Raw genomic sequence first — 27954 nt, forward strand, 5'->3', positions numbered from 1 at the left:
ACCAGCAAACACACACACAGCATCTCCTACACCAGAGCTGCTGCAGGGGGTGGGGGGATTGGGGGCAGGGGTGAATTCCGGAGGGTGGTCGGCATAGATGGGTGGGGGGTGGGTGAAAATGGGCGGGACACAGAAGCGGTGGGGGTAGATGTTGATTCACTCCTCCAACGTGTTTTTCCTCTGACTCAAAAGACAGAAAAACATCCTCAGCCAAGGTATTAGGTTCGATCATGAGGTTGTCAGAAACATTTACTGAACGAATATCTTGTAGAAACGAAAACGTTCAGTTTTTATAACAGGAGAAAATTACTTCAGTTGTCAGTTTAAGCTTATTTTCCAACAATTCTTGCATTTCAACTGGTTGGTTTAGTGCACTTTTTTATGTGTGAACCGAGCACTCAGATACAATTCAAAAGAACACAAGCACAGCAACAGAAATAATCTGATTACATTTTATCCGTTCCATATTATCATTTTAAAACATGGGTTTCATTTTGGGCTCATATCAATATGTTTGTTTTACCATGCAGAACACTTAATAAACTGCAATGAATACAGTGATGCTCGTTGTTTTGGATCAATGCTGCCTTCTCACGAATTAACAGATAATGCAGATTGTTGGCTAAATGCAGTAGCTAGGCTACATTCTACATGTACATACGTTTTTTATGTCTTTATGTTTGTTCTGTCTAGACGTTTACTGTTGTAATGTATCCTCGTGTACATATTTATAAGTGCTCAAAGCTCATGTAAACCAGAAACAAATCCCTGTGTGTGTGTGTGTGTGTGAGCACTTGGTCAATAAAGCTCTTCTTCTTGTGATTCAGTCTCATTGACGTTTGTACTGCAGCAAACAACCAATGCAAACTGCAATGTGCTTCCACAAACGATAATTAGTGATTAGCGAAATCTATTTATATATATATATATATATATATATATAATACGGAATGTTTTGGAAACGTTTAAACAATTGCAGAAAGACATCAGCAGCAAAAGAACAAAAAGAGACAATTTCCTTTTTAACCGAATTTTAAAGGACACCTAATTACATTAGTTATGAATTTAATTACAACAACTTCATATAGGCTAATACGACGATCATTAGTATACTGTTTAATGTAATAATACACCTCTTGTAAAATCCATTACACCCTTTATAAAAATATAAAATCTGGAAAACTGTTTGCATTTCGCTACACCAAGCGAGAACATTAAAAATGAAGTGTTATACCAGTATTGACTTTCATAAGACTATAGAGTGTAACGACTGTGGTTACCAGCGGTTGGAATTTGGTTACATAACGCATCATTAAAATTGTTACATATAAATGAAAAACAAAATACCAAAAAATGCTGGATTTTTTTATGGCCCCTCCAATGACTTTCAGAACATGCAAAAATAAAAGATTTTAGGCGTCTTAACAAGCGTTAAAAACTGAACCTGTTCAAACGGAGATGCGTTTACGTGACGCAGCAGTAGAGCTTAAGTCCAGCCCGGTTCCGAGTCCGCTCCCTCTCCCGGGCTCACGGAGGAGTCACGTGTGCAGCGCTGCGAGCGAGCGAATGAGAAACGGAGAGCGGGAGAGAGAGAGAGAGAGAGCGAATGTGCGAGGGAGGGAAAGAGAGAGAGAGGATAGGAGATGTTAAAAGAGACATGACAAAATATCCAAAAAGGAGACGCACGCCGTATCATGCGCGCTAAATTTGTACCCGCTGGAAATCGGGATGTCGGATCGACGGTGACGCGCATCACCCCATTTCACGGAGGAAACGATTTCGCTGGAACTTTGGAACGGAGGGTCCGCGGGGAAACATGGCCGAAGGTTACGATGCTTTTTTTTAAACCTCTTTTCACGTTCAGATGGGAACTCGTATTGTTGCACGCGCACCGCCGCGCTTTGTTTACGTTGTTTGTACGCGTGATGAAGAGCCGTTTGCGCCAGTGGTAGTGGGGGGGCGGGTAACGTGTGCACACCTGCCCCACGCCAGGCGGTTCACATGCAGTAGATGCACGACTACAAGAAGTTACATAGCAGCTATAGCTATTAACTAGGCACACTGAGCATTCGCAATGCACTACGCCATCCCAAGTAGTGTAGCTCTACTTTTCATTGACTTTCTCCAGTTTTCCAGAGGGTGGGTTTGGGTTGTAGACTAGGATGTAACGAAATATACAAGGTTAAGGGGACAAAATGTAAAAGTTTAAGAGTCTTGTCACTGAAAACCCAACATATTGATTGATCATAGTGTCTATAGTGGTTACGGCCCTGGTTGTAGTAGACAAATGAGTCACATCGGTGCGTTGAAGGCGTGTTGTTGTGTAGTAGTTGGGGATTTCCCTCAGAAACGCTGCCCACGCAGACCCACGGTCAATGAGAACAAAGTATAGGCTTGATCTCATTAACGTACACAACCACGAGCATACATCACCATGGGCTTTTCTCCCTTGACCGCACAGGAGGGCCGCGCAGAGGTGGCGGGTCGGACACCGCCAGGACTCCGCCGCAGATTCTGGCTGGCTCGGGTTACTGCAAGTGGTTTAATGTCCGCATGGGGTTTGGATTTATATCGATGACCAGCAGCGAGGGGAAGCCAGTGGACCCTCCACTAGACGTGTTCGTTCACCAAGTAAGTCCATTCAGCCCGTTTAAAATACTACATCTTGCTTTCACTCGTTCTCCTGACTCTTATTCACGTTATCTGTCGCATCTCATTGACATCAGCAGATGTGTTCGAGGAAAGCAGAAGTAAACATGCGCTTGTGTTTTCATCTCCTGTCACTTTAAGAGCTGCACTACTCACGCCACAAACACATCTTTACTCTGGATCACCTCCATTGATATAATCACACGAACGCCGTATTAGTAGTAAACACGGAGGAATTTACGATGCAGTTCTTAAAGGAACCTTAAGACTTGATTAGGAAGAGCCTATACACGCACAGCAGCCGCCTCATGCTCACAGGAACATGTCTGATAAACCTGCCAACATGTCGGAAAATCTGTCACACGTAGCACACGATGCTTTCACAATCAGACTTTTGCAGAATGGTAAGCTATTTCGATGTGGACTGTTGTACTGAACATCATGTGCTCTCGTGTTTACATGGGTGTAGTTCAGCCCCCTTTACCCAATATTTCGTCCTCTTCTCATGGACATTCAGAGCTAAATCAATACGGACATATGTACTAAACCGGAACTTATCCCCTTTCATCATTTTCCAAGCTTTCTATGGCACCTTAAAATAGCATATGCAGATTAAAAGAACAAAAGCAGAGAGAACAAGAGGTTTCTTCCATTCCATTAGCACTCAAGCTCACTGCCCTGTTGTTCTGCTGTCAGTTTTGCTGATTTATGCTGCTTTCTGTTACATTGTGTTCTTATTATCTGTTGGTGGTAATATGAATACTGCTTGATGTTAATGAGATGTTAAAATGGTTCCTGTGACTTAACATTTGCATTGTTACAAAACACGTCTGCATAATCCTTTACAATCTGAAATTCAATAACAACGGCTAGTTTTCACAGGATAAATGTGGCTATCTATCTTTTAAACAATTTTTAGATCATTTAAGTTTTAATAATCTTTTATGTGTTTAACTGTATTACAATTGCTGAACCATTTTGAAGCAAAATATATTTAGCTTTCTGGATTCATATTGTGATTAGTGTTTTCATGGACACATGATTGCCTAGAATTGTGTTGAATTATATTGTTGCATGTTGATTTGGATAAATTTGTGAATTAGCGGAATTCGATAACAGGCGAGAAAGATGCATTTATGCTAAATACGTACTAAATTATTAGAGTTTTGCGGTGTTGTTTGCAAGATATTTTAGGTGAATTTCATTGATTTTTCATTTAAATTTAAATTTCATCTGAAATCTTGTGTGGGCATGATTTTAATTTTTTTGTGCAAGAGCTAAAACCTGAACCTCTTGTGCTAGTAGCCCCAAAACCTGAGTGCATTCTGGGAAATGCAGTTCTCAAAAAAGACAAACATTACCCAGAGACACAGTCAGAATGTTATGTGTGCTGTCGAGCTTAATGACGTATTGATATCTACTGTAATATAAATATATCTAAAAATTATAGGGCAAATAAATAGTTAGAAATAAGCTTATTGAAATCAAAAGAAATCTGTAGTTACAAATTCAACAGATCTTTCACTGAAGTGTCAGTTGACATGCACAATAAATGCACTAGTTACTATAAACTGTCTTTGTGGTAAATCTTTATATGAAATCTGTGCTGTAACACTAACTCGCATGCAACATTTCCTGCATTGTATGCATTTGAGTAGTTTTTGTAGGAACATCTTGTACTACTGATAAAACGGTTCTTCTGATAAGCATGAAGTAAACAATTGTATTGAATGCGTTTGGAAAATGAAGGCTGCTTTCTCCTCATGGCTCAAGCGTGTGAAAGCGTATTGATTAGAGTTGTGTCTGTCATCTGGTTTTATTTCCGTTTATTTTTGAAACTGTACATTTGTGTGCAGTCAATCCTGTTTCTTTTTAATGTGTATGAAAATCCTGAAACACCGTTCTAGAGATCAGGGTGTATAATATAACAGCGATGTACGCATAAAACAATTTGATGATATAGCACTCATTTCTCTGTTACACAGACTAATGGCACAAGCAGCTGTAATCCGTAACGTTTCTGATAAAGATTTGCATTTCGCTGCTGTGTGGAGGTTTGTTTGTGTTCTTTGTGTCTGCACGTACATGTGCATTCATGCTACAGTGAAACTGAAAAAGCTTTTATGCTGTGCAGGGTGTGTGTTGTATAGGATGTGCAGCCGTTGTGCACTGTGTTTGTGATAAGAAGAGTGTACAGCTGATTATTCCCTCTGTATGTGTCTGTCTAATTCTGATATTCTGTACAGAAACAGAATGTGCTGCTACTTAAAGAGACCAGGGGGATTTGTTACAAACAAGCCAGAATTATGTGGCTTAACATGCTTTTTAATCCAGTTCATACAACCCTGGGAATCGAACCCATGACCTACAGCACATGCTCAGAAACTCAGACGATTTGGTGCTTTCTTTTCCCCTTAAGAGAGATTTTCATCAAAAAACTGTTTTTGAGATATACATAGTTTTATTTTTATTACTTTGCATTTAAACTTTGTCTTGTATATGTATCTCTTGTTGATTAAACTGAGTTACAATGTAAAATTTTGAATTTTATTCTAGCTCTGAGGTTGTAATTGTAAAAATAGCTATGAAAATGAATGAACTGACAGGTTGATTAAAAAAAAAAAAGTATTCAGCTGAAAACTCTTGAGTTAACAGCTGATTTAAATATTTTATTATATCATTTTTTTCTTATTTAAAAATAATTATAGTTTTCCTAGACTTTTGGCATTTCCTTTTACGACAGCTAAAATAATTAGTATCATATGAAGGAAGTAATATTAATTATTCAAAAATTAACTGTAAAAATGATTTTTCGAAGTTGTAAATAAAACACTATTTCAGTATTTCTACTTCAAAATTTCGTGTTTAATTTAGTGTGTTACTTGCCAATACTTTGTAACTATTAGTAAAATTTACTAGCAATTTTGGAGTGAAAATTGTTTTATACATTTCAGTTTAGTGTGTTAATATCATTATTTTTCAGTTGCCCTCAGTTGCAACACTTAGACTTCTTGTATCAAATTTAATAAGGCAGTTTTTCTCAGTGCTAGTATATTAATTGTACTTTTACTAGTGGTGCATGTATATGTTTTCTTGTACCAAAAGATGGCAGGTAGATTAGTAGCTGTATGTAGGTTATGAAGGAGAATGTTATAATAGCACTATTAATTCAACTATTACATAAATACAGTATCCTGTAGTCATTGACACACACACATACAGTCCTCCTGTTTCAAATCTTCTACAAATCCATGAGTATTTTGTGTCCATCCAGGACAGAAGTGAGAGTGTGAATCGGAGGAAAAGAGAACGCATGTCTGTGTGTGATTTTGTTTGTATGTGTAAAGAGGATTTGAGTGTGCGTATATGTATGTGTGTGTGTGTGTATGTGTGGTGGGGGTTGGGGTCCTCTAACATTCTTTAAAAGAGGAATTTCGTTAAAGACAAAAAAGGGAAAGGAGGCGTGGCTTCGTCCGGCCCTCACACTCCGAATCAACGCACTGCAGTGTGTGTGTGTGTGTGTGTTTCATTAGGAGCTTTGTGTTTGATTTTTCCGAACGCTGCACCTCCTGCAGTGTTTGTGCGTGTGCATTGTGTGCTTGTGAGAGTCTTCCTGCACGGATGCATATTGCTGTTTTCCGCGGTGTATGATTGATCATTTTATTTATAGCTTTTGTTTGTGCAATAATGGATGTTTATGTTGTCCATTTACATTTGTTGCTCATGTGGGTGGGTTCACTTTGCACTCCTAAAAATAAAGGTTCTTTATTGGCTCTGATGGCTCCATGAAGAACCTTTAACAGCCACGGAACTTTTCCAGTGCACAAAAGATTCTTTACATTTTTTTAAAAAGGTTCTTTTTAACTGAAAGGTTCAGTGATGGTTCTTTAATGACATCACTTTTGGAACCTTCATTTTTAAGTGTTGTTTGTGGGCGTATTTATCTCTAGAAGTGAGATAAAACTGATAAAACCACCTTTTAGGGATGTCTTTAACTGGAAAAATGATTTATGTAAAATTAAAATATATTTTTTAATTCTAAATATTTTCTATTAAGGTTAGAGTCTTTGGTATGCCCTTATTTACATAGCTAGTTAAATGTGTGTGTGTGTGTGTGTGTGTGTGTTCTGAGGTCACTCTGGGCCCCTAGTGAGATTAACCTCTCATCCAGACTCCACCTCTCACTCCTGCAGATATCTGGCTCCTCCTTTAACATACATGCTCCTCTCTTCATTCTGTGCTCCACATATTTGAGTTTCTTAATTGCTGACAAAATTGCTAAAATTAACACTTATTTTACACAATAAAACAAGACTGTTGGTAAATGTTGAAATACAAAGGGAAACTAATAATTAAACTAACACTTTATATAGTTTGCCTGTTTTCATTCATGCCTTTTATATATATTTTTTGTGCATATGATGAGTCAAAACATTATAACCACCTGCCTAATATGTTGTTGGTCCTCTGCGTGGTGACAAAACAGCATCGTCCCGCCGAGGCATGGCCTCTACAAGAGCCCTGAAGGTGTGCTGTGGTCTCTGGCAACAAGACGTTCAAGTCCAAAGATCCTTCAAGTCCTGTAGGTTGTGAGGTGGAGCCGCCGTGGATCGAACTTGTTGGTCCAGTACATCCTACAGATGCTCAACTGGATTGAGATCTGGGGAATTTGGAGGCCAGGGCAACACCTTGAACTTTTCATCGTGTTCCTCAAATCATTCCTGATCAATGTGTGCAGTGTGGCAGGATGCATTATCCTGCTGACAGAGCCACTTCCACCAGGAACACCATTGTCATGAAGTGGTTTACCTGGTCTGCAAAAATATTTTTCCCAGCAGAAAACTAGGGCGTCACACTCCCTCCACCAGCTTATCGTCTTTCCACAGTGATCCTGGTACCATCACTTCCCCAGGTAAACGGCGCACATGTACATGTCCGTCCACGTGATGTAAAAAAAAAAATGGGACTTATCTGACCAGGCAACCTTCTTCCACTGATCCAAGATCCAGTTCTGATGCTTGCGGGCTTTCAATGGTGGACAGGAGTCATCAGAGACACTCTGATTGGTCTGCGGCTCCACAGCCCCATACGCAGCACATTCCTCCCATCATTAAAATTGTGTGTGACTTGTGCCACAGTAGACCTTCTGTTGGCTCGGTCCAGACAGGATAGTCTTCACTGCCCTCGTGCATCGATGAGTCTTGTGCATCCAACACCCTGTTGCCGGTTTGTGGTTTGTCCCTCCTCAGACACTGTTGGTAAATTCTCACCACTGCTGACCGGGAGAAACACACAAGCTTTGCCGTTTCAGAGATACTCTGACCCAGTCGCCTTGCCGTAACAATTTGGCTCTTGTCAAAGTCACTCAGATCTTTATTCCTGCTCAATTCTCCTGCATCCAACATGTTGATTATGAGAACTGATTGTTTGTTTACCATCTAATCTACCCAGATCTTCATATGTGGCCTTGTTAAGAGATGATCAATGATATTCAGTTCACGCTGACTGGTCATAATGTTGTGGCTCATCAGTGTATGCGTGTTATATATATATATATATCATGCTGAAGAGGAAGGGTTTAACGGTCAGACAGCACTTTACGCTATTAGTTATAACTTGATTTACACACAAGCAAGAAAACAGACAGGATGTAAATATAGTACATTAATAGTACATTAGTAAGTAAGTTAGCCATTGCTCATGATGATGTAACAGTTTGTGTACATGTGTGTTTCAACTTGATGTTAATTTTTGAATATTGTTTTTAATATTCGGTAACACTTTACAATAAGGTTCATTAGTTAACAACATTAGTTATGATGAACTAATAATGAACTGCACTTATACAGCAATTATTAATCTTTGTTAATGTTAATTTCAATGTTTACTAATACATTATTAAAATCTTGTAAACATTAGTTAATGCACTGTGAACTAACATGAACAAACAATAAAGAGTTGTATTTTCATTAACTAACGTTAACGAAGATTAGTAAATACAGTAACAAATGTATTGCTCATGGTTAGTTAATACATCAACTAATGTTTAACTAATGAACCTTATTGTCAAGTGTTACCTAATATACTTTTGAAATTTTTAAAGAACCATACTGTAATTTCATTAAACAGGATGGAAAGTTTTATTGCGATACAAACCAAATAATACCAATCAAATATTTGCTAATACTCACAGACATTTGTGCTGCTGTTTTGTCTCTCAAAATGCCTGGTTTTGTAAGTTAAGGATTTTTTTTTTTTTTTTTTTACAAAAATATTAACAGGATGGAAAGTGAAACTGAGAATTCTCATTGAATTGCTAATTAAAACAATATTTTTGAGAGAAGATTTTTTTGTTTGAAACACTTTGATTAGATAAAGTAAAAATGTTGGAACAGCAGGTTTTTTTTTTTTTTTATTATAACACACTGCTTAAACTAAGGTTTATTTACAATTCAGTATACTCCCTATTTAATATTAATAATATTATATTTTTATGTATACTAATAAATGTAAATGTATTTTTTGGTTTATTTTCTATAATGGTAGTTGTGGCAAAAAGGAAACTTGCTAATATGATTTTTATCTTTTAAAAAGATAATACATTTATACTAAGGTCTATCTAGTATGTTAAAACACATAATGGGAACATGAAAATGTGCTGCATAACAGGACTGACCCAGTTCATTATCAGTTTTCATTTCTTTCTCATTAGCTGCTGCTGTCATTTTATCCTCTGATTTTATTTCATTAGGTTTTACATTTTTTTTTCAGATTCTGTTTTCATCTAAAATTTAGCAGACTCTGCTTCTACTTGAGCATTAATTTTTTCTCCTTAATTTTCTTCACTTTCTCTTTCTCTTGTTTTTTTTCTTTTCTTCTTTTCTTTGAGCTCAGTTTCTTCTCCATTTGTTCAGTTCTTCATTTCTCCATCTCAACAGAAGCAGCAGGTCACATGACTTCCTCCTTCAGATCTGCCCATATTAGGCGTGAGTGTGTGGGTGGAGCCAGCTGCCGATCTGACACAAACAATTGCTCACTTTGAGAGTTTAGTCATAGCTTTGTAGTACTGAAATCTAATTACCATTTTATTTTATTTTTTTTGGTACTTTAAATGCATTATTTTGTCTGATATTTTTATTGAATATGTATTTTTATTTATTGCAATTATATAAAATAAATATATTATATCAATATATATTTTATTAATGTCTGCCTCTCATTGGTTGAATTGGTTCTTAAATGAAGTTTTAAAAAGCTCTGCTTTTGATTAATTTATTAGTTTAATTTTAGGACTTGAAATGTAATCTCATAAGACATATCTACCTGATTAAAATCACAAACACAGTAATTGTTAGTTGCTTTTATAAGAAAATATGCCAGGAGTGCAAATGTTAAATGCAAATATTTGTTTTCAGTTAAGAATTGTTTAAAATCTCGAGTCAAATGGTTTGGACTAATAAGAAAAGGGCAACATAAACCAGTAAACCAAAATCTATGATTTCTTTTTCTTTTTTAAAGAGTGGTTTGTTTGTTTTTCAAAAAATAAGTGAACTTTCAGTAAGACAATAAGTTAAAAATGACAAACACTTTACAATAAGGTTTCATTTGTTACCATTAGTTAACTACTTTAGTTAACATGAACTAAGAATGAACAATATTTCTACAGCATTTATTAGTCTCAGTTAATGTTAATCTTAACATTTACTAAGATTAAAATCTGTAAACATTAGTTAATGCATTGTGAACTAACATGAACATTTACATTAACATTAACAAAAGGTTAATAAATGCTGTAATACTATATTGCTCAATGTTAGTTCTGCATTAACTAATGTTAACAAATCAGACCTGATTGTTAAGCGTAACCTAAATGTTTTTCAGTATTCTTAAAATGTTTTTCAGTTCTTATAATAAACACAAAGTAGCAAAGCAAATGCTGACAAACAGAAATTGTTCATGTTTTTTTCCTAAACTGTAGTTTTGATTTAGTTTTTAATTTTCTGTGCATATCCATTTTAAGTTAATTCATAATTTAAATGGAGACAAACATAAAATCAATGTCAGTATTTAAATACGTCTCTTTTGAATTATTTTTTAAATGTTTTGTTCTTATTGAATTTCATTCTGTAAATTCACACGTTTAAAAACAATAATCATCCTCAAACTAAAAGGCATTTCTAGAATGTAAAATTCATTGTATTTCTATCAGAAGTAACTTGACCGTGTGCACTTTACACACAACGTTAAGAGCTCCTCACACACACACACACACACACACACACACACACACACACACACACACACACACACACACACACACACACACACACACACACACACACACACACACACTGAGCTCATATCCGGCTGCTATCAGGGGTGTGTGTAGAGTGATGTAGTGTGTGTCAGCAGATCAAATACTGCGTGTGCGTCTTGTAGTCGGTGCAGAAGTGTGTTGTTAATTTAACGCAGGGAAACGGGATGCTGGTGTGTGTGTGCATGTTTGAAGGGGGTTGGGCAGGGGTCAGAGGTCACTGTGAAGGATGAAAACATGTGGAGGAGGGGTGATGTGGAATACGTCCGGCCCTTTGGTGGCGCTCTCTGTATTTCTCTCTCTTGCTTTCTGTCTTCCGTCTCTTGTGTTTCTGCATTTTCCTGCAATATGACACACATCTTCTCCTGTACTCACTGATTATGTTCCACAGTTCTGCTTTTTTTGGATGAATTAACAGTAACATGAAGCGTCTCTTCCTGATCGCAGAGCTTCTCTCTGAACTTTCACCTGGAAATAAGAGCATAAATATAAAATATTCGTTAATCAACCTGGTCTTCACTTATCAATTTAGGTTTAATCACATTTCAGAACAGAGCACTAGTTAGTTTACATTATAGTCATTTTAATAAAACAAAAAATTCAAATATTTATGTATTGACAGCATTTACAGTTTATTCTCACACTACACATCCAATTATATCACTCTAAAAAATAGCTGTAAAAAAAGAAATAAATTTACACAGTAAAATACCATTTTCCACAGTTTTGAAACAGTAATATACCGTAAAAAAATGCATTCTGGGTAATATTTGTCGTTTAAAATTACCCAGACTGCATTGTTTTTATGGTATATAACTGTTTCAATGGAAAATGGTATTTTACTATGTAACTTTGTTTAGTTTTTTTACAGCTATTTTTTAGAGTGTAGATGTTTGTTTTTGTGTGTTTTGTGTCTTTTTACCAAGATCTTATTAAGAATCTTATTAACTGTGTGTTTGTGCTGTTTAGATTTAATATTTCCACAGAAAATATCTAATACGTGTGTGTGGGATGGGTTTTGCTGCTGGCGTTTTGATTATGCTTGTGTAATGCTCTATTCTCATTCATGCTATGGATTTTTAATTTCTCCCCATCCTAAGTGTTAAATCACAATGCTTTTATGCCCATTATGTCAATTATGAGAAAGTAAATGCATTATTTTTCCCCAAAAGGCTATATTTAATGTGATGCCGTGACAAAAACAAAAGTGTTTCTGCTCCATACACACTTAAAAATAAAGTTTCCAAAAGGGAAGAACCATTTTTGGTTCCCCAAAGAACCTTTCAGTGATCAGTTTTTAAAAGAACCGTTTTTGTTCTTAGTGTGAAGAACATTTTAAAAATCTAAAGAACCTTTTCCACTATAAAGAACCTTTTGTGGAATGGAAAGATTCCATGGATGTTAAAGGTTCTTCATGGAATCAGATACCAAGTGAGATCCGATGCTATACAAAAACAAATGAGCTGAAGACAGTGTTTATTTACTGGAAATATCATTAAACAATGCTGATATGTAGACATTTATCTTTTCAAAAAAGTGATATTAATCGGATAAGCATGTGGATTTTCCAACATTTGTTACGGTGGTGTTGATCTATTGACTAATGTGATGCTTATAGAGGAATGTAAATGATCACACTTGTTACTGCGCTTTTCCTCTTGCGTTTGATTCATGCATTGCGTTACTGCTGTTTCAATTGAATAATTTAATTGAAATGTAAATCATATGATCATGTACCATATGCGACAAAGCCCTGTGGAGATAGTTTTCTGTTGCAGCAGTATCCAAAATAATCAGCTGTGTTCATGTATTTGGAATCACAATTATTGTTTTAAATTACTAAAATTAATATTACTTGAAGTGTGTGTCAAAGTTTCAAATACCTAAACGTATAGATATATCTTCAGTATTTATTGTATAATTTTGATGTCTTTGTAGTATTAAGTATTTGAACAGTAAATCAGCTCTAATATATGATGACACATTTACTGTGCGACATAACAGCCAAACTGTTAAAATCGATCCTAAACTGCAGACGTACAGATTTTATGGTGATTTAACTCGTAAGAAATTACATTTCAATTTCAAATTGGCTTGCAGGCATTGCTGTTATAATTCCTGATCATGTTTTTCTCTTCACTTTGTATAATGTCAAAAAACATATTAGTTTATTCACATCATTCAATTAATAAACATACTGTGTGCTGACTGTGAATATTGTTCAGCTCTTGTATGATAAACTGATGAATTTGATAAAACTGATTTTGATGTTCCTCTTTTGGATAAAAGCATCTGCTAAATGATCATATGTGTCTCTGGCATTGTGCTTTGTGAAGAGGATTTCTAATATATTTTCACTCACTGTATCACATTTGTTGAAATTGTATTTTACCTTAAAACACTAAGTCATACACATTATGTTTATGTAACAAGTATTTGCAACCATATTTGCATGTTTGTATGACAGTTCAGACTCTCCTGCACTGTGATATTAAACATGTAGATGCTGTAAAGAACATCACAGGGATCATATATGGTGCTTTCTATTTAGAATTTTGTTGAATTGTCCTTTATTAAAGAATCTAATTTGGTGGTATGAACTTGTACATTTCATAAATTCTAATTAAAATGTATTAGCAGTTAAAACAAAGTTGAAGTTACACTAATGTTTGGTGTAATTAAACTAAAACAAATGTTGTTATTTGCTCTTCTTTAGTATTTGTAATACTCTGACATTAGCAAATGGTATAGTCACTCACCTTTAATTTTTTTTTAAGTATAATCAAATTGGATGTACAAGTCATTTCAACTGAAATTACATTAAACAGACTTAAAAAATTGAGTCGAATCTCATATAACTAATAAAAAAGAGTTGTAATTGCTTAAACCATTTTGATGAGTTAATGTAATGTAAAAACATATGTTGTCTTGACTTATTGATCATAAGATTTTTTTTAAAGAATACATATATTTAAATAAACAAAAATCTGTTTTTGATTTTAGCAATGAGGTCCTAAAATTGTTCATTTTACACTAGAAAAGTGATCAAATGTGTTTTTAAACATTGCTTTCGTATTGCAGGTTAAGAGAATATTGCCAGATCTGAAGCTGTTGTTTTTTCTAGTAGTCAGAAAATCTCTCTCTTTTCTCTCCCCGATAGATTATTATTATATGACATGAAATGTTTATGAATATCTCTATAGATATGACTGATCTGTTTGATATTTAAATCTACAGTCAAACCAAAATTTATTCAGACACCTTGAACATTTCATTCATTAATACAGTTTATTCACTATAGTTTAAAAAATGGTAATAAAATATGACAAGATCTCAGAGTTAAACTGTGTCAGAAAAAAATAATCTTAATTATGTCAGATAACACTTAAGCAAAACATGGTCAGGTCAAAGTAATTTTTGGTTCCAAATTTTTATCAATTTTACTGGTAGTCCACTGAATGAAGAATTTTTGGATATAATATGTCACAGTTTACTTTATTTTGCTATCCTCACTTACATAAATGAACTATAGTGTCCTGCACACACTAGTAAAAATGTAAAAAATGTCAATTTATCAATTTTTGGTTTGACTGTATAAGTACATTTCAATGTGAATTAAATAAAATATGTGTGTGTGTGTGTTTAGAGTAAGCTGGTGATGGAGGGCTTCAGGAGTCTACGGGAGGGCGAGCAGGTCGAATTCACCTTCAAGAGGTCGAGTAAAGGTCTGGAGTCGCTCAGGGTCACGGGGCCCGGCGGGGGCCCATGCTCGGGCAGTGACCGACGCCCCAAAGGGAAGGCCCCGCCCCTCAAACGCAAACCAAAGGGAGACCGGTGAGTCCGCTGAGCATGATGGGATATGTAGTTTTACATATTATTTTCAGATATTCACATGGTTGTTCAGATATTCACAATTCGCTGTATTTGTTCTGCATAAATTAAATATGGAAATACACAAATGGTTCCATGTGTGTAAAACTGTACGTTCTACACTAAGTTCTATCTTGCTGGATACATGTCATTTTAGTTTTATTCGTTATATCTCATCTTTAGCAGCTGCCACTAATAAAAGTAGTGCTAATCTACCAATTGTTAGTAGCATATATTAGATAGTTGTAACTATAGGAAGTTATCTTAGCTGATTTAAAATTGTAAAATACCTAATACACATGTGGGTCAAAGACATTTAGATGTGCGCATCAATAGAAATTTACAAAAGTGATTTTAGAAAGCACATTAAATGCAAAACTTTCAAATACGTTTTGGGAGAATAAAATGTCAAAATGTGGGTTAAATAATGTTTCATTGGCATTCGGTGTTACGTAAAAATTTAAACGACATGCTTATTCTGACCTGTATGTATTAAAATATAAAAAAGAATAGGTAAGCATACTAAATTTAATTGCATTTTAAATGAGTAAAAAATTCTTGCTGACAAATGATAGTGGCAAAGTTTAAAAATGTAAAATTACAAGTAATTAGCATTTTAATATGGCATAAATAGTTTATATTGTAAATATCACTGACAAGATTGTTACACTGAATGACATTTTAGTGGGTGTCTTCTGTAAATCATGGTAAAAATGTATGATATTCAATTTTTGCTCAGAAAAACAAACAAATTAACCAGACCCATTCTGATGTATTGAAAAACAACAGTTCAAAGCTGTATTACACTTATTGTTTTGATGCTTGAAACCCCTTTTTTTTGTCTTTGACCCATGCACAATTGTTTTACTTATGTTCTCATATTTTAATTATATCTCTTAATGTTTACTTTCTGTAAACTTGTGTTAAGGGAGTTACTGTTCATCACTGAATGCTAATCTCGTTTAATTTACCTTTGTTAATGGTAATTGCAAAGGTATTTAAGTATATTTATAAAGCTACAAAAAGTAAAAAATTGTTTAGCCACAAAAGGAACTGATCTACAGTCAAACACTTTAAACAAATTACTTGATGTTTTAATTTAATTTTTTTAATTGTTTTAAAATTCTAAAAATATATATGACAATTACATAATAATAATAAAATCATAAGTGAATATACAAAATAGAGCATTTTTTGCATGTCTGATTAAAACTTTATTGTATGCTTGTTGTTGTACACAGGATTATTTATTCAAAATCTTTTATTTTTCATCAAACTTGCTGCTTTTGATTTGATGCAGACATGTTTCAGGATTAAAATATTCACGTCTATTAAACGGCATGGTTCTCCTTTCTCTGTGTAACAAAAAAAAAAAATCAATTACAGTATTGATGATGTTTTGTGAAGCCACATGAATTACAGCAAGTATTTTGAATGTAGATGGGTCATAGTTTGGTTTCGCCAAACGCTTTTCTGTTCATGACTCGCATTGATTGTGAGTCCGTCTTCTACTTCCTGTTTCCATGGTGATCAGAGCAAAAAAATACAAACGGAATAAGTCTTTTCAGTCTGTTGTGTTTAAGCTATTTATATGTATGTACGTGCGTGTGTGTGGGTGAGCGCTTTATCATATAGTCTGGCCCTATAGACGTGGTAAGAAAAAGGTGGACATGAGATGATGGAAGGTTTTTAAAGATGAGCTCAAGCCTGATTTGATGTTTTAACATATGAACATCTTCTTAAGGTCTTCAATCTCCAAAGTGCTTTATCTGTTTGAAAGAGAACAAGTACATTAGGACATAAAACTGGCTCATAATGGGACCTTGTTGAGAGCGATGCATAATTTTTTTTTTTCTTTAAAGTCATTGAACAACTGAATTAAAATGGGAACTTATCAATGACAGTGTAAATTTAACTTATGTCAGTTTATCAGTTTAAATATCTTGCCTGTATTTTCATTGAATACTGTGATGATTTGTACCTGAAAATTCAAGATCATTTAATGATAGTCTTAAATAAAATGAGGAGGTTAATGAAAATCTTTAGTTTAGATTAATAGTCCTTTATAATTTTTCCGTTTAATGTTTCTTTGTATCTGAGTCTGGATGTTATAAGGAAAATTATACTGTTGAGATTTACATATTATTACCTTTTATTTTTAAATGGTTAGTTCATCCAAAAATTCTGTCATTAACTTACCCTCATGTCGTTCCAAACCCGTAAGACTTTTGACATTTTTAATGAAATCTGAGAGATATCTATCCCTCCGTTGACCATCTACACCACTAGCACTTTGACGCTTTAAAAATTTCATAAAGAGATCGTAAAACTAATCCGTACGAATTGAGCGGTTTAGTCCAAATTTTCTGAAGAGACTCGATCGCTTGATATGATGAACAGTTTGAATTTAGGCTTTTATTCACATTATAAAGATTGATCAGCGAACATAAACAGACGCTCAACCAAACCTGCTTGACGAGCAAGAACAAACCTCACTGGTTCTTGCGGAAGCTCAAACGTGCTGCGTAACACACGAGAATGAATCTCATTGGTTCTCGCACGCGTCAAGCGGGCGTGCTTGAGCTTACGTTTATCTGATGTGTGCGTTGATGAATAAAAGCTTAAATTCAATGTGTTTATCATATAAAGCAATTGTGTCTCTTTAGAAAACTTGGACTAAACCGCTCGATTCGTATGGATTAGTTTAGTGCTAGTTGTGAAGACTGTCAATGAAAAATATTTCATTAAAAATATCTTCATTTGTGTTCTAAAGATGAACAAAAGTCTTGCGGGTTTGGAACAACATGAGGGCGAATAATTAATGAGACAATTTTCATTTTTGGGGTGAACTAACCCCATTTAGACTGCAGCATTTACGTTTTCCTCAAATATTTATTGTTTTTAAATGTGAGCGTATGAGGTGCCCAGGTTAGTGTAGAAACAATATGGAACTGCTTTCCATAAAATCAAAATCGTGATTTTACACGTTCATTTTTGTGCAGTTCGGCACTGATGTCAGCTCTGTTTCGTCAAGTTCGTGTTTGTCTAATAAAGCAGACATGATTATCTGCTGCTGAACCACGCCGCCACCTAGAGGCTGAAAACAGTCAGCGCAGATACACGAGCGACTGACGCGGAAATGTAGGGGAGACTAGTTATCATCCCACAGATAAATATAAAGAGAAAAGCTTAGTTTAACCAAATGAAGGGTTTATTTTCAAGCAGTGGTTGTTTTATGTTGGTTTCAAACATTTAGTTCGAAACCCTATTAAATTAGAAGGTAATTCTTTATTTTAATGTGACATAGTTACATGTTACATGCACTTACTATATAGTAATAACAGTACATTATGCATAATTACAAGCAACTAAGCATAACCTAAACCTTAACCCCTTTAGTAAGTACTTGCAGTTAATTAACATTACTCGGTATGTATTTGTGTAATTAATTGCACCGTAATAAAATAAAGTGTAACCCTCCCTTTCATAAATGTCAGATTGAAGCAAGTTGTCCCGTTTTATTTTTATGCATTTTATCAACTATGATTTCTTATGGCAATATATACAAACAATGGTTTGCATGTAAATGTATCCATTTCCATTTTTTCAGTTTTATGATTTTTAAAATAATTACTTTACCTATAATTAATTAAAGATAGTTTACTTTACAGTCTTATAATCCTGCCAGTAACTTATTTTTTTCCAAATGAATATTAAGAGTACGATATGAGAAGTATATAACAATTTTGTAAGAAATCATTTGCCTGTGACACCAGTCAGATTAGATGAAGTTTAGCATTATTATACAAAAATATATGACTGCAGAATGGTGTGATCGACCAATCAGAATCAAGTATTCTGTAGAACTGTGTATTAATATATCTAAGCCGCTTCTCTTTCTGTCACACACACACACACACACACACACACACACACACACACACACTGCTCCATGTTTCCATAGACAATGATTTTTATACTGTACAAACTGTATATTCTTTCCCCTTACATTATCCCCTTAACCTACCCAATCAAAGAAAACTTTCTGCATTTTTACATTTTTCAAAAACATCACTTTATGATTTATAAGCTGTTTCCTTATGGGGACCAAAACATGTCCCTACAAGGACAAGCATTTTGGATATTGCCATCTTTGTGAGGACATTTTGTCCCAGAAATGTAGGGTTTACCAGGACCCCCCAAACACACACACATACACACACACACACATATACACACACATACACACACACACACACACACACACACACACACACACACACACACACACACACACACACATTAGTGGTACAGAGAGATCTGATTTGCTATATTTAGAGCTGTAATGTAATTTCCTACTCTCTTGTTTCTATGCACCGGAATTTCCTTGGCAACCATAGGCTCTATTCTATGGTAACATATAATGTTTCTTATAACTACTAGACAATTCCTCATGCTCACAGTAACTCGGTTTCCTCATATCTAAGAAAAATAGCTGGAAACAATATTCTTGCATCTTACTTGTAATTTTTTTTTTTTTTTTTTTTTGGCTATAAATCATACAATAGATTCTTTTACATTTTAATGTAGGAATTATTGGGCTGAGCCTATTTATCACTTCTATATGATAAACTGTGGTTATTAAATACTGCAGTGCTTATGTTCTATGACAACAAATGAACTGCCAATTTCTTTAAATATTTCTCTAATGGATCTGTTATTGGAGTAAGTCTTGTCCTGTTCTGCCCCCTAGTGACCAACACTGGGTTTGAATTCATCTCAGAAAAACCTCCAGGTCACATTTTATCCAAAAATTATAAGAAATAATGTAAAGAAGCTTGTTTTTAGGACCATTACGATTTTGGCGCATTATTTTCTTAACAATTAAACAAATTTTCCTCCATAATTTTCATTGGCATAATGCATCTGAATGTTTTTTTGGGGGGGGGAATTCCCTTTATTACAAGAAGTACAAACATGGTGCATTATATTTTGTTTGCATTCTGTATTTGGTTAATTGTCATGAAATAATGTTATAATGCACATTTTGTTCCATTTTCTCCGTGCAAAATATGATTTCTGGTCTCGATCACCAATAACATCAAATGCATTGTGATGTAAAAAGTAAAAATGATGCATGTACACTAATGTATTTGTATTTACAAATGTTTGGAATAATTAAGATTTTTTTTTTATAAGTCTCTTCTGCTCACCAAGCCTGCATTTATTTGCAGTAAAATCAGTAATATTGTGAAATATTATTTCAATTTCAAATAAATGTTTTCTATCTGTATATATTGTAAAATGAAATTTATTCCTGTGATTCAATTTTCAGCATCATTACTCCAGTCTTCAGTGTCACATGATCCTTCAGAAATCATTCTAATATGCTGAAGCATTTTTTGTTATCAATGTTGAAAACAGTTGTGCTGCTTCATATTTTTATGGTAAAAACTGTGATACACTTCCATTCAAAAGTTTGAGCTAAGTAAAAAAAAAAAAAAAAAAAATGTAGAAAAGAAATTAACTTTTACTCAGCAAGGATGCATTAAATTGATTGAAAGCAACAGTGAAGACATTCATAATGTTAAAAAAAAAACTATTTAAAATAAATTCTGTTCTTTTTGAACTTTCAATTCAACAAAGAGTCCTGAAAAATAAAATGCATCAGGATTTCCACAAAAAAAAAAAAAAAAAAAAAGCAGCAAAAACGTTTGAACATTGATGATAATAAGAACCATTATTAATAACTGATCATCAATAATAAATGAAAATAACTGAGCAGCAAATCATCATATTAGAATGATTTCTGAAAGATCATGTGACACTGAAGACTGGAGTAATGATGCTCAAAATTCAGCTTTGATCACAGAAATAAATTACATTTTAACAGATATTCAAATAATTTTATTATAAATTATAATATTTCACAATATTACTGCTTTTACTGTATTATTGATCAAATAAATGCAGCCTTGGTGAGCAGAAGACACTAAAAATTGATATTTAAGTGCTAATCATCCTGTCTGATTTTTTTTTTTTTTTCTGCACCGAATAATATCTAAATGTAATTGAGCAAGATAAACCCTGTTTTATTTGATCACACATTGTAGGAGTATCATATCTATAATGCTTTAATGTAAATAAGCAATTTTCCGTCCTCCTGCAGGTGTTATAACTGTGGAGGTCTGGACCACCACGCTAAAGAGTGTGGCCTTCCACCCCAGCCAAAGAAGTGTCACTACTGTCAGAGTGTCACACACATGGTGGCCCAGTGTCCCCACAAGAGGGCGCTGTCCCCCTCCACGTCTCAGGACCCCCAACGGCCCTCCACCTCAGCTCAGTCCCAGGAAGAGGAGAGCCGGTCGGACTCGTCCCCCCGCGAGGGCCCGTCGTCCTCCCCGGAGGAAGCATCTCAACGGGGGAGTCACTCCCAGCGCTGGAGGAAAAGCTGGGACTGAAATCCACCTCCCTCCCAAGACCCGAAATCATCTACCTCACATGGCCGGGTCAGAGAGGAGACCCTCCCTTCCCGTGCAGCTATGGTATCAGCCAATGGGGGTGTGTGTACATGTGTGGGTTCTCACTGAGCAATCACAACAAACTCTGCGACTGACGTGTGTTTTGAAGCGAGTGTGTTTGAAGTAAAACTTACAAGGCAAAATAGATCAAGAAAAACAGGAACCATGAAGTCAACAAAAGTTGCAGTTTGGAAGTCATTTTACCTCCATAATGTGAGTGAAACCGGAGCAGAAATGTAAGGAGGGACTTTTTATCCATCAGGAATTGATTTACTTTCTTAATTTATGTTCCTCATCTTAAAGTGAACATTTTATGTGTGCATGTAATCATAAAGGTAACATTTCCTCTGAAACTTTTGAATGATAGTGTCACAGTTTTCATACAAATATGAAGCAGCACAACTGTTTTCAACACTGATAATAATCAGAAATATTTCTTAAGCAGCAAATCAGCATATCAGAATGATTTCTGAAGGATCATGTGACACTGAAGACTGGAATAATGATGCTGAAAATTCACAGGAATAAATTGCATTCTAAAATAGATTTCAATAGAAAACAGTTCTTTTAAATTTTAATAATATTTCACAATATTACTGTCTGAAATAGCTTCAGAGGAAATGCAAATCTTATCATATTACCTTTGTAATAACATGCACAGATAAAACATTCACTTTAAGATCAAGAACATGCATTAAGGAAGTAAATATGATCAAGTTTGATTTCATGTTGACTTTAAACCAGATTCAGACATAATGAACAGACAATTTGAATTGCTCACAATCAGGTTCATGTCACAATACACAGGATTTGTAATGGCTAGGGGTGGATATAGTCACACTCACTATATCGTATCAATAATATTATTAAGAGGGTATAGAGGAAAGTTTTTTTTTTTTTTTTTTTTTTTTGTGTGTGTGTGTGGGTGAATGTTTTTTATATGCGGCTCCCAGATCAGGTGCTGTTCGCCATCTGATCTTAAATTTACTAAGAGTTTGTAACAATTGAAGACTAAGAGCTAAATTAACTTCAGTCAGAGAGGACTAACTGATTTAAACGTATTGGCATTGTTTAGCTGCAGTGTAAATCCTGTCTTTTGCTTTATCACAGGCTGTTCCACAGCTCACGGTGATAATTTAAGGCATTAATATATGTTGAAATATTATAAATGTTGAAGTGTAATTTATATAGAGCGCGTAGGTAGATGAAGTTGATTCTTTATGATGGCGTTTTGATTTGATCCCTCTCCTCCTTCACGCATCTCAGCCTCATTGAAAGTGATCATCTTGTGGAGGATGTGATGGTACTTTAAATGCTGTGTCGGAATTACCGTAATGATGAGATTCTGTCCGGAGAAAAATTGTTCAAGTGTGTCGTACCCTGAATTCCAAATAGGAAAATCTGAGTTTCGTAAAAGCTTAATTTACTCTCACTTCCCGTTGTGACGTCATGTTAAAAGAACCAAAACTGACGGCGGCCTTAATTTGTTTTTTTTTTTTGTTGACGGTTTGTGGTTTGACAGTCGTTGAAGCATCATCAATAACAGCTGTGCATAATCCATTGTAGGCTACGAGTTTTGACACGATTGATCATCAACGTGGGTGTATATTGTTGCATTATTTGGTAGTTTGTTCCTTTTTTTTTTCCTGGAACAACTAATTACTAAACAACTAATATAAAAATGTGTGAGCTGAGTGTATCGGGCTGCACACTTCAGTACACTGAACAAAATTTGGTGTAGGATTTACTTTAAAAGTGCTGTATGTAATTTTTTGGACTGTACTAAAGCATAAAAATACCATATTATGTTTGCAGATATTTAGGAAACATGCCAAGTTCTCATAGGCCTACTTGTTTCTCTGGAAAACAATCGTACAGCCAGTTGTTTTACTTTGAAATGTGCGTTCCATGTCGGAATATCTGTTTTTGTTTTGGTCTGTGTGACCCCGCCCACTGCCAGTTTACCCAATAGTATTTCGACAGTATTGGCGGAAAACACAGTGTACTACAGCCATGGAAGCCAGCAAACGAACTGGGTCAGGGATCGCAGATTCTACCCGACCTAAAAAGCCTTGGCATCCATTTAAAAATTTCTATAAACGGGAGCATATTAAAACGCAGATAAATCAATTCAACTTACTTATCATACACCCAGCACGACTCAAGTGATTTTTGCTAGTTTCAGCCTGATGCAGTTATCATTTTCACGTCCTGCGCCACGTTGTTTAAATAGCAAATGTATTTGCACCCATTTATGCCCTCGTGGCCGTACTCGTCTGAAAACGAGGTGTGTTCAGGCACATTGTTGGCGTGTTGCTATTTTGAGGCAAGTGAAATAGACTGAACTGAAACCTGGTCTAAAGTCAATGGCGCAATATTTTTTTTGTTATTTAAAGAGCGTGTTAGTAATATGCTCCTATATGCGGGTGCACAACATGCGTACACTCTGCTTATTACACACACAGGGACGCGCAGCAGCACACAAACATGCATAATATTAAAAATAAAAGGGTTACAATTTAAAAGATTATTATTGTGTGCATAAAGATAAAAATGCTTTGGAATCCGGTTTGTCCTGTAGATGGTCTTTAACCTCACTCATGAGCAGATCCGTTTCCTCGCTAGAGAAGCGTTCAGTTTTTCCGCTTGTAAATTCCGCCATGTAAATAGTGCATCGCGAGCACAACTGGCTTTTAAAGGGAATGGGAGATGAGACTCTGATTGGTTTATTGCATGGTACACCCAAAACACACCCATTACTCATTAAGAGAATAGGGACAACCCTTTTAGACCATGCGCTGACCATTTTTCCCGTCGATAAACTAGCAAAAGTGGATTCGGACACGCCCTAAGTGCACTTACGCTGTGCGCTTTAGACCATGCACTTAGATCGTTAAAATGGAGCCCACAGTGTGTAAGTCTCTTCACCTTAGCTCCTGTCCTCAATCTGGCAAGCCTGCATGAGCGTCGAGTCTGAGGAGGAGGGGGCGGGAAAAACAGCCGTATCCAATATATTTTGAATTTGAACTGCAGTACCCATTTTAACCGCTAGTGGTCAATGTTATATACTGCACCCTTAAAACAATTTTCAATCCAAAATTGCTAGTAAATTTCACAAATAATTACAAAGAAATGGCAAGTAACAACCAGATGATTTGAGGGACAAGTTTATGTTTATGTTAAGTTTAGGCTTACAACCAGGGTTAGGTGCTACATCTGTATTATTTCTCTCTGAATTCAGGGAGAAGTTATGGGTAGGGTTAAGTTTAGGTTTAGGACTAAATTTTCAGACAGGAATGTTGTTCCAGGATCAACAAAATACCCTGACGTACACGTATAAAACGAAGTATGCCTACTTTAGAAAACTAATAAAATCCATAAGTATACTTCATTTTTATCCATACAGTTTCCCCCCCATTTAGCTAATGAATGTAGATGAACTGAAGCCTTAGAGAGAGACTGATCTCATCATTTAAAGCTGCTGGCGGAGATATGAATGATCTGAAAGTTAAGAGCAAATCTGCTACAATCATCCATTGAACAATGAAAAACAAAAGTGCACTTGAACAAAGTAAGCATTGTTTACCCAGAATGTCATGCTGTGGAAGTTTGCTGTTTAATGTCTTAACGTCAATGAACGATCCAGTGACTGTCAGCAATAATTTCAGACCCTTTTCATTTGTGGACCTTAAATTCTGATGAGCTTTAGAAATCCAACAAAAGATTTCCAGCGACACAAAAGGGTTCATAGAGCGTCACGGCAGCGTTTGGCATCTGATAATGAGGAAAAGTTTTGCCTTGACGTTTCTCATTTTGTCCTGATCTGGAGGGAATGGCAGGTTGAATCTCATGAAACTGTTTAAGAACATGTCAAAGCCATATTTTACCTCGAAATCAAAAGAAATGAATGATTAATTGATATGTTTTCACTTTCTAAACATATTAATTTAATAAAATTCTTAAAGAAAATTAAAACTTATTTTAGAATTGAGACATTTTTTCTTTTTTAATAGAGCACTTCTCACTGTAATGCCAAAAAAATTTCATTCTCATTACTGTAATGTGAGAAGAATTAAGATATAATAGTTGATTTCTAACTTTTTAACGAATTTTGCAGTAAAAAAAAAAAGACTTTCAATGAATTACAGTATGAATGCAGTAAGAATCATCATTAAGAATGTCAATTAAAATGAAAAAAGGCAATTACAGTAGTGACAATTTAGGGTGAAAATGTTGTATAAAACCATGTATAAAATCTTATTTTTTCTTTTGACTTTAGATTAAAATATGACTTTTACCTGTTTCTGTGAGATTCAGCATGAAACAAATCAAACGTTTTTAATAGATTTGAAGCTTTGAACAGTCTTAAGTTTCTTTATCTTCATAATGAGCAGTGTGTGTGTGTGTGTGTGTGTGTGTGTGCTCAGATTTCTGAACAGAGACCCGAGTGCTGCCTCACATTATGACTTGAACCGTCGCTCATCCTCCACTTGAGGTCTATAAAGACAAGACGACACCTCTCTGACGATACTGAATGTGTAAAAGATTCAAAACAAACTTGCATGACTGTTCCCAGCCGTCGGCTCTGACGATCGCTCAGTGTGTGTTGACAAATCAAACGGCGTGTCGTGCACGTGCCCTGCTGTTATTGGAGGGCCTAAACTAACCGTGCGTGTTTTGGTATAGATGTTTATACCAAAGACCGGCTGTGTTTGAAGGCATTAGAAGTGTGACGGCGTGAAGTTCGACGCTCATGCTGTGAAACAGCCCTACGAATGTGTGTGTGTATGTGTGTGTGTGCATCGTACTTAATCAAGTGCACAGACGAAGGAAAACAATCTGAGAGAAAGAAACTGACCAAATGACAGACATAGCACAGACTCAGCTCCCAAACCTCATACAGTGACTACAGATTTATACAGTGTATTTTTGTACATTTCTACCCACAATTCTTCTCAGGATGAACTTCTCTCAGGGAACGAACCAAATAAGTGTATTTGATGTTATTCTGTAGGGAAGCATTGACCATTAACTGAATCTATTGACTGTTGCTTATCAAACTCACCGACTCTTGTTCTCGTACGTTAGAACTACCTCCTTCAGTTACACATAGTCGTACTTTTCCGTTTTTTTTTTTTTTTTTTTTTCCCCCTGTGTTAGGTCCTTGTAGTTTGTTTTATTAGTCTTCAGTAATAATTTGCTTTGTGTTTACACAGAAGTCTACCTCATTTTCTCTCTTTTCATCTCCTGTTAAACTCGCTCTGGTCCAGCTGCTGGTCTAGGCTGTTTTTATCTGAACTTAGGACTCCTCATATTGTTTTTGTTGTTGTATTTCTCTCTGTTTTAGAGTAACTCTAGAGCAAACTAGTTTCTGAATGTGTAACGGTTCAGCATGATCTAACACAGACCCGCCGCTCCTGCTGAAGGACTCCATATGTTCTCATGACAGCTCAGTGCAAAGATTGTTTAACTTTTTGTGCCTTTATTTTTATTTCTTTATGGCTAGACTTTCGGGAGGCAGACAGTATCTTATTTTGGGGCATTAGTTGCTATAAATATCATTCCAGTTGTGTTAATTTGTAACATCAGAACTAGAGAAGGACTTCAATACATCGGCAGCAGTATTAAATATATATAATATATATATATATATATATATATATATATATATATACGCAATGTAAAACGGAATATGATGTTATAACTACTGATTTAATGCTGTTTGCATCAAGACCGAATACATTTCTGCCAGAATGTTTGACATCATCGAATCGAAGTGATTTCTGAGCAGATCTTTTATTGTTTGTTCTGTTCTCATTGTGCGGTTTTATTATGCCTTACTTTTAGCACTGAATGTATGAAACTGACCAAAGCCCAGGACTAATGAAAATAACAACTGTTGGAAGGTCTTGATTGTTAATGTAATGCCTAATTAATCACTGCAGTCTTATTAATCAATTCATACGAGTCACACTTCTCATGAAGACTGTTTTATTTTGACACATACCTCTGTTGCCATACGGCTGCTGAACTTTGTCTCTCAGAGATTTTATATCTGTGGGTTTGTTTTATGCCCTGTGTATTTAAACGTTGACGTGCTGTAAATCAGAGTACGGCTCTTTGGTGTATTAACCCTCATTTTTAACAATGTCATACTTTAATTTCCAGTGCATTTCTCAGTTCTGCTGTCAAAGTGTATTCAGAGCGGCGGTCATTTCTGTTTTTAACCTCATCGAAGCACTGATTGCCTCTTATGATATTATTTGAAGAACATATCACTCATTGTAACCACGTTTATATGCATTTTGCCTTCTTGTCTGTGAATTTAGGACTTTTGAGTATGTTTAACTGTTCTACTTGATTGATATTAAACCTATTATGAAAACATTAAATATGTTGCATAAAAGTTCTCAACTGAAGTCGTCATTTTAGCGGAAAGATGTGGGGAAATTCTGGGGCTAACTGGTAGAGAATGAAAAATGTTTTCAACAAATGATCAGTGAAAAATGATGCTTAATCATCAGAAAATGTTTATAAGGCTCAAATTATATTGGAGATGATCCATCTAAGTAGTTTAAATATTTGATTTGTGTGATTTTT

At 35.2% G+C, this 27954-nt stretch overlaps 1 protein-coding gene across 1 annotated transcript; it reads left to right on the plus strand.

Moving 5' to 3' along the window:
• The first annotated feature begins 125 nt into the window (after positions 1–125).
• On the plus strand, positions 126–27763 carry lin28b (lin-28 homolog B (C. elegans)). Its single transcript, XM_051875481.1, has 4 exons — positions 126–1826; positions 2462–2631; positions 14610–14797; positions 21003–27763. The coding sequence occupies exons 1-4, from the start codon at positions 1817–1819 to the stop codon at positions 21292–21294; spliced, it is 660 nt and encodes a 219-aa protein (XP_051731441.1). The 5' UTR covers positions 126–1816; the 3' UTR covers positions 21295–27763.
• The last annotated feature ends 191 nt before the right edge of the window (positions 27764–27954 follow it).

Source organism: Ctenopharyngodon idella, chromosome 20, assembly GCF_019924925.1.
Source record: "Ctenopharyngodon idella isolate HZGC_01 chromosome 20, HZGC01, whole genome shotgun sequence".
NCBI lineage: Eukaryota > Metazoa > Chordata > Actinopteri > Cypriniformes > Xenocyprididae > Ctenopharyngodon > Ctenopharyngodon idella.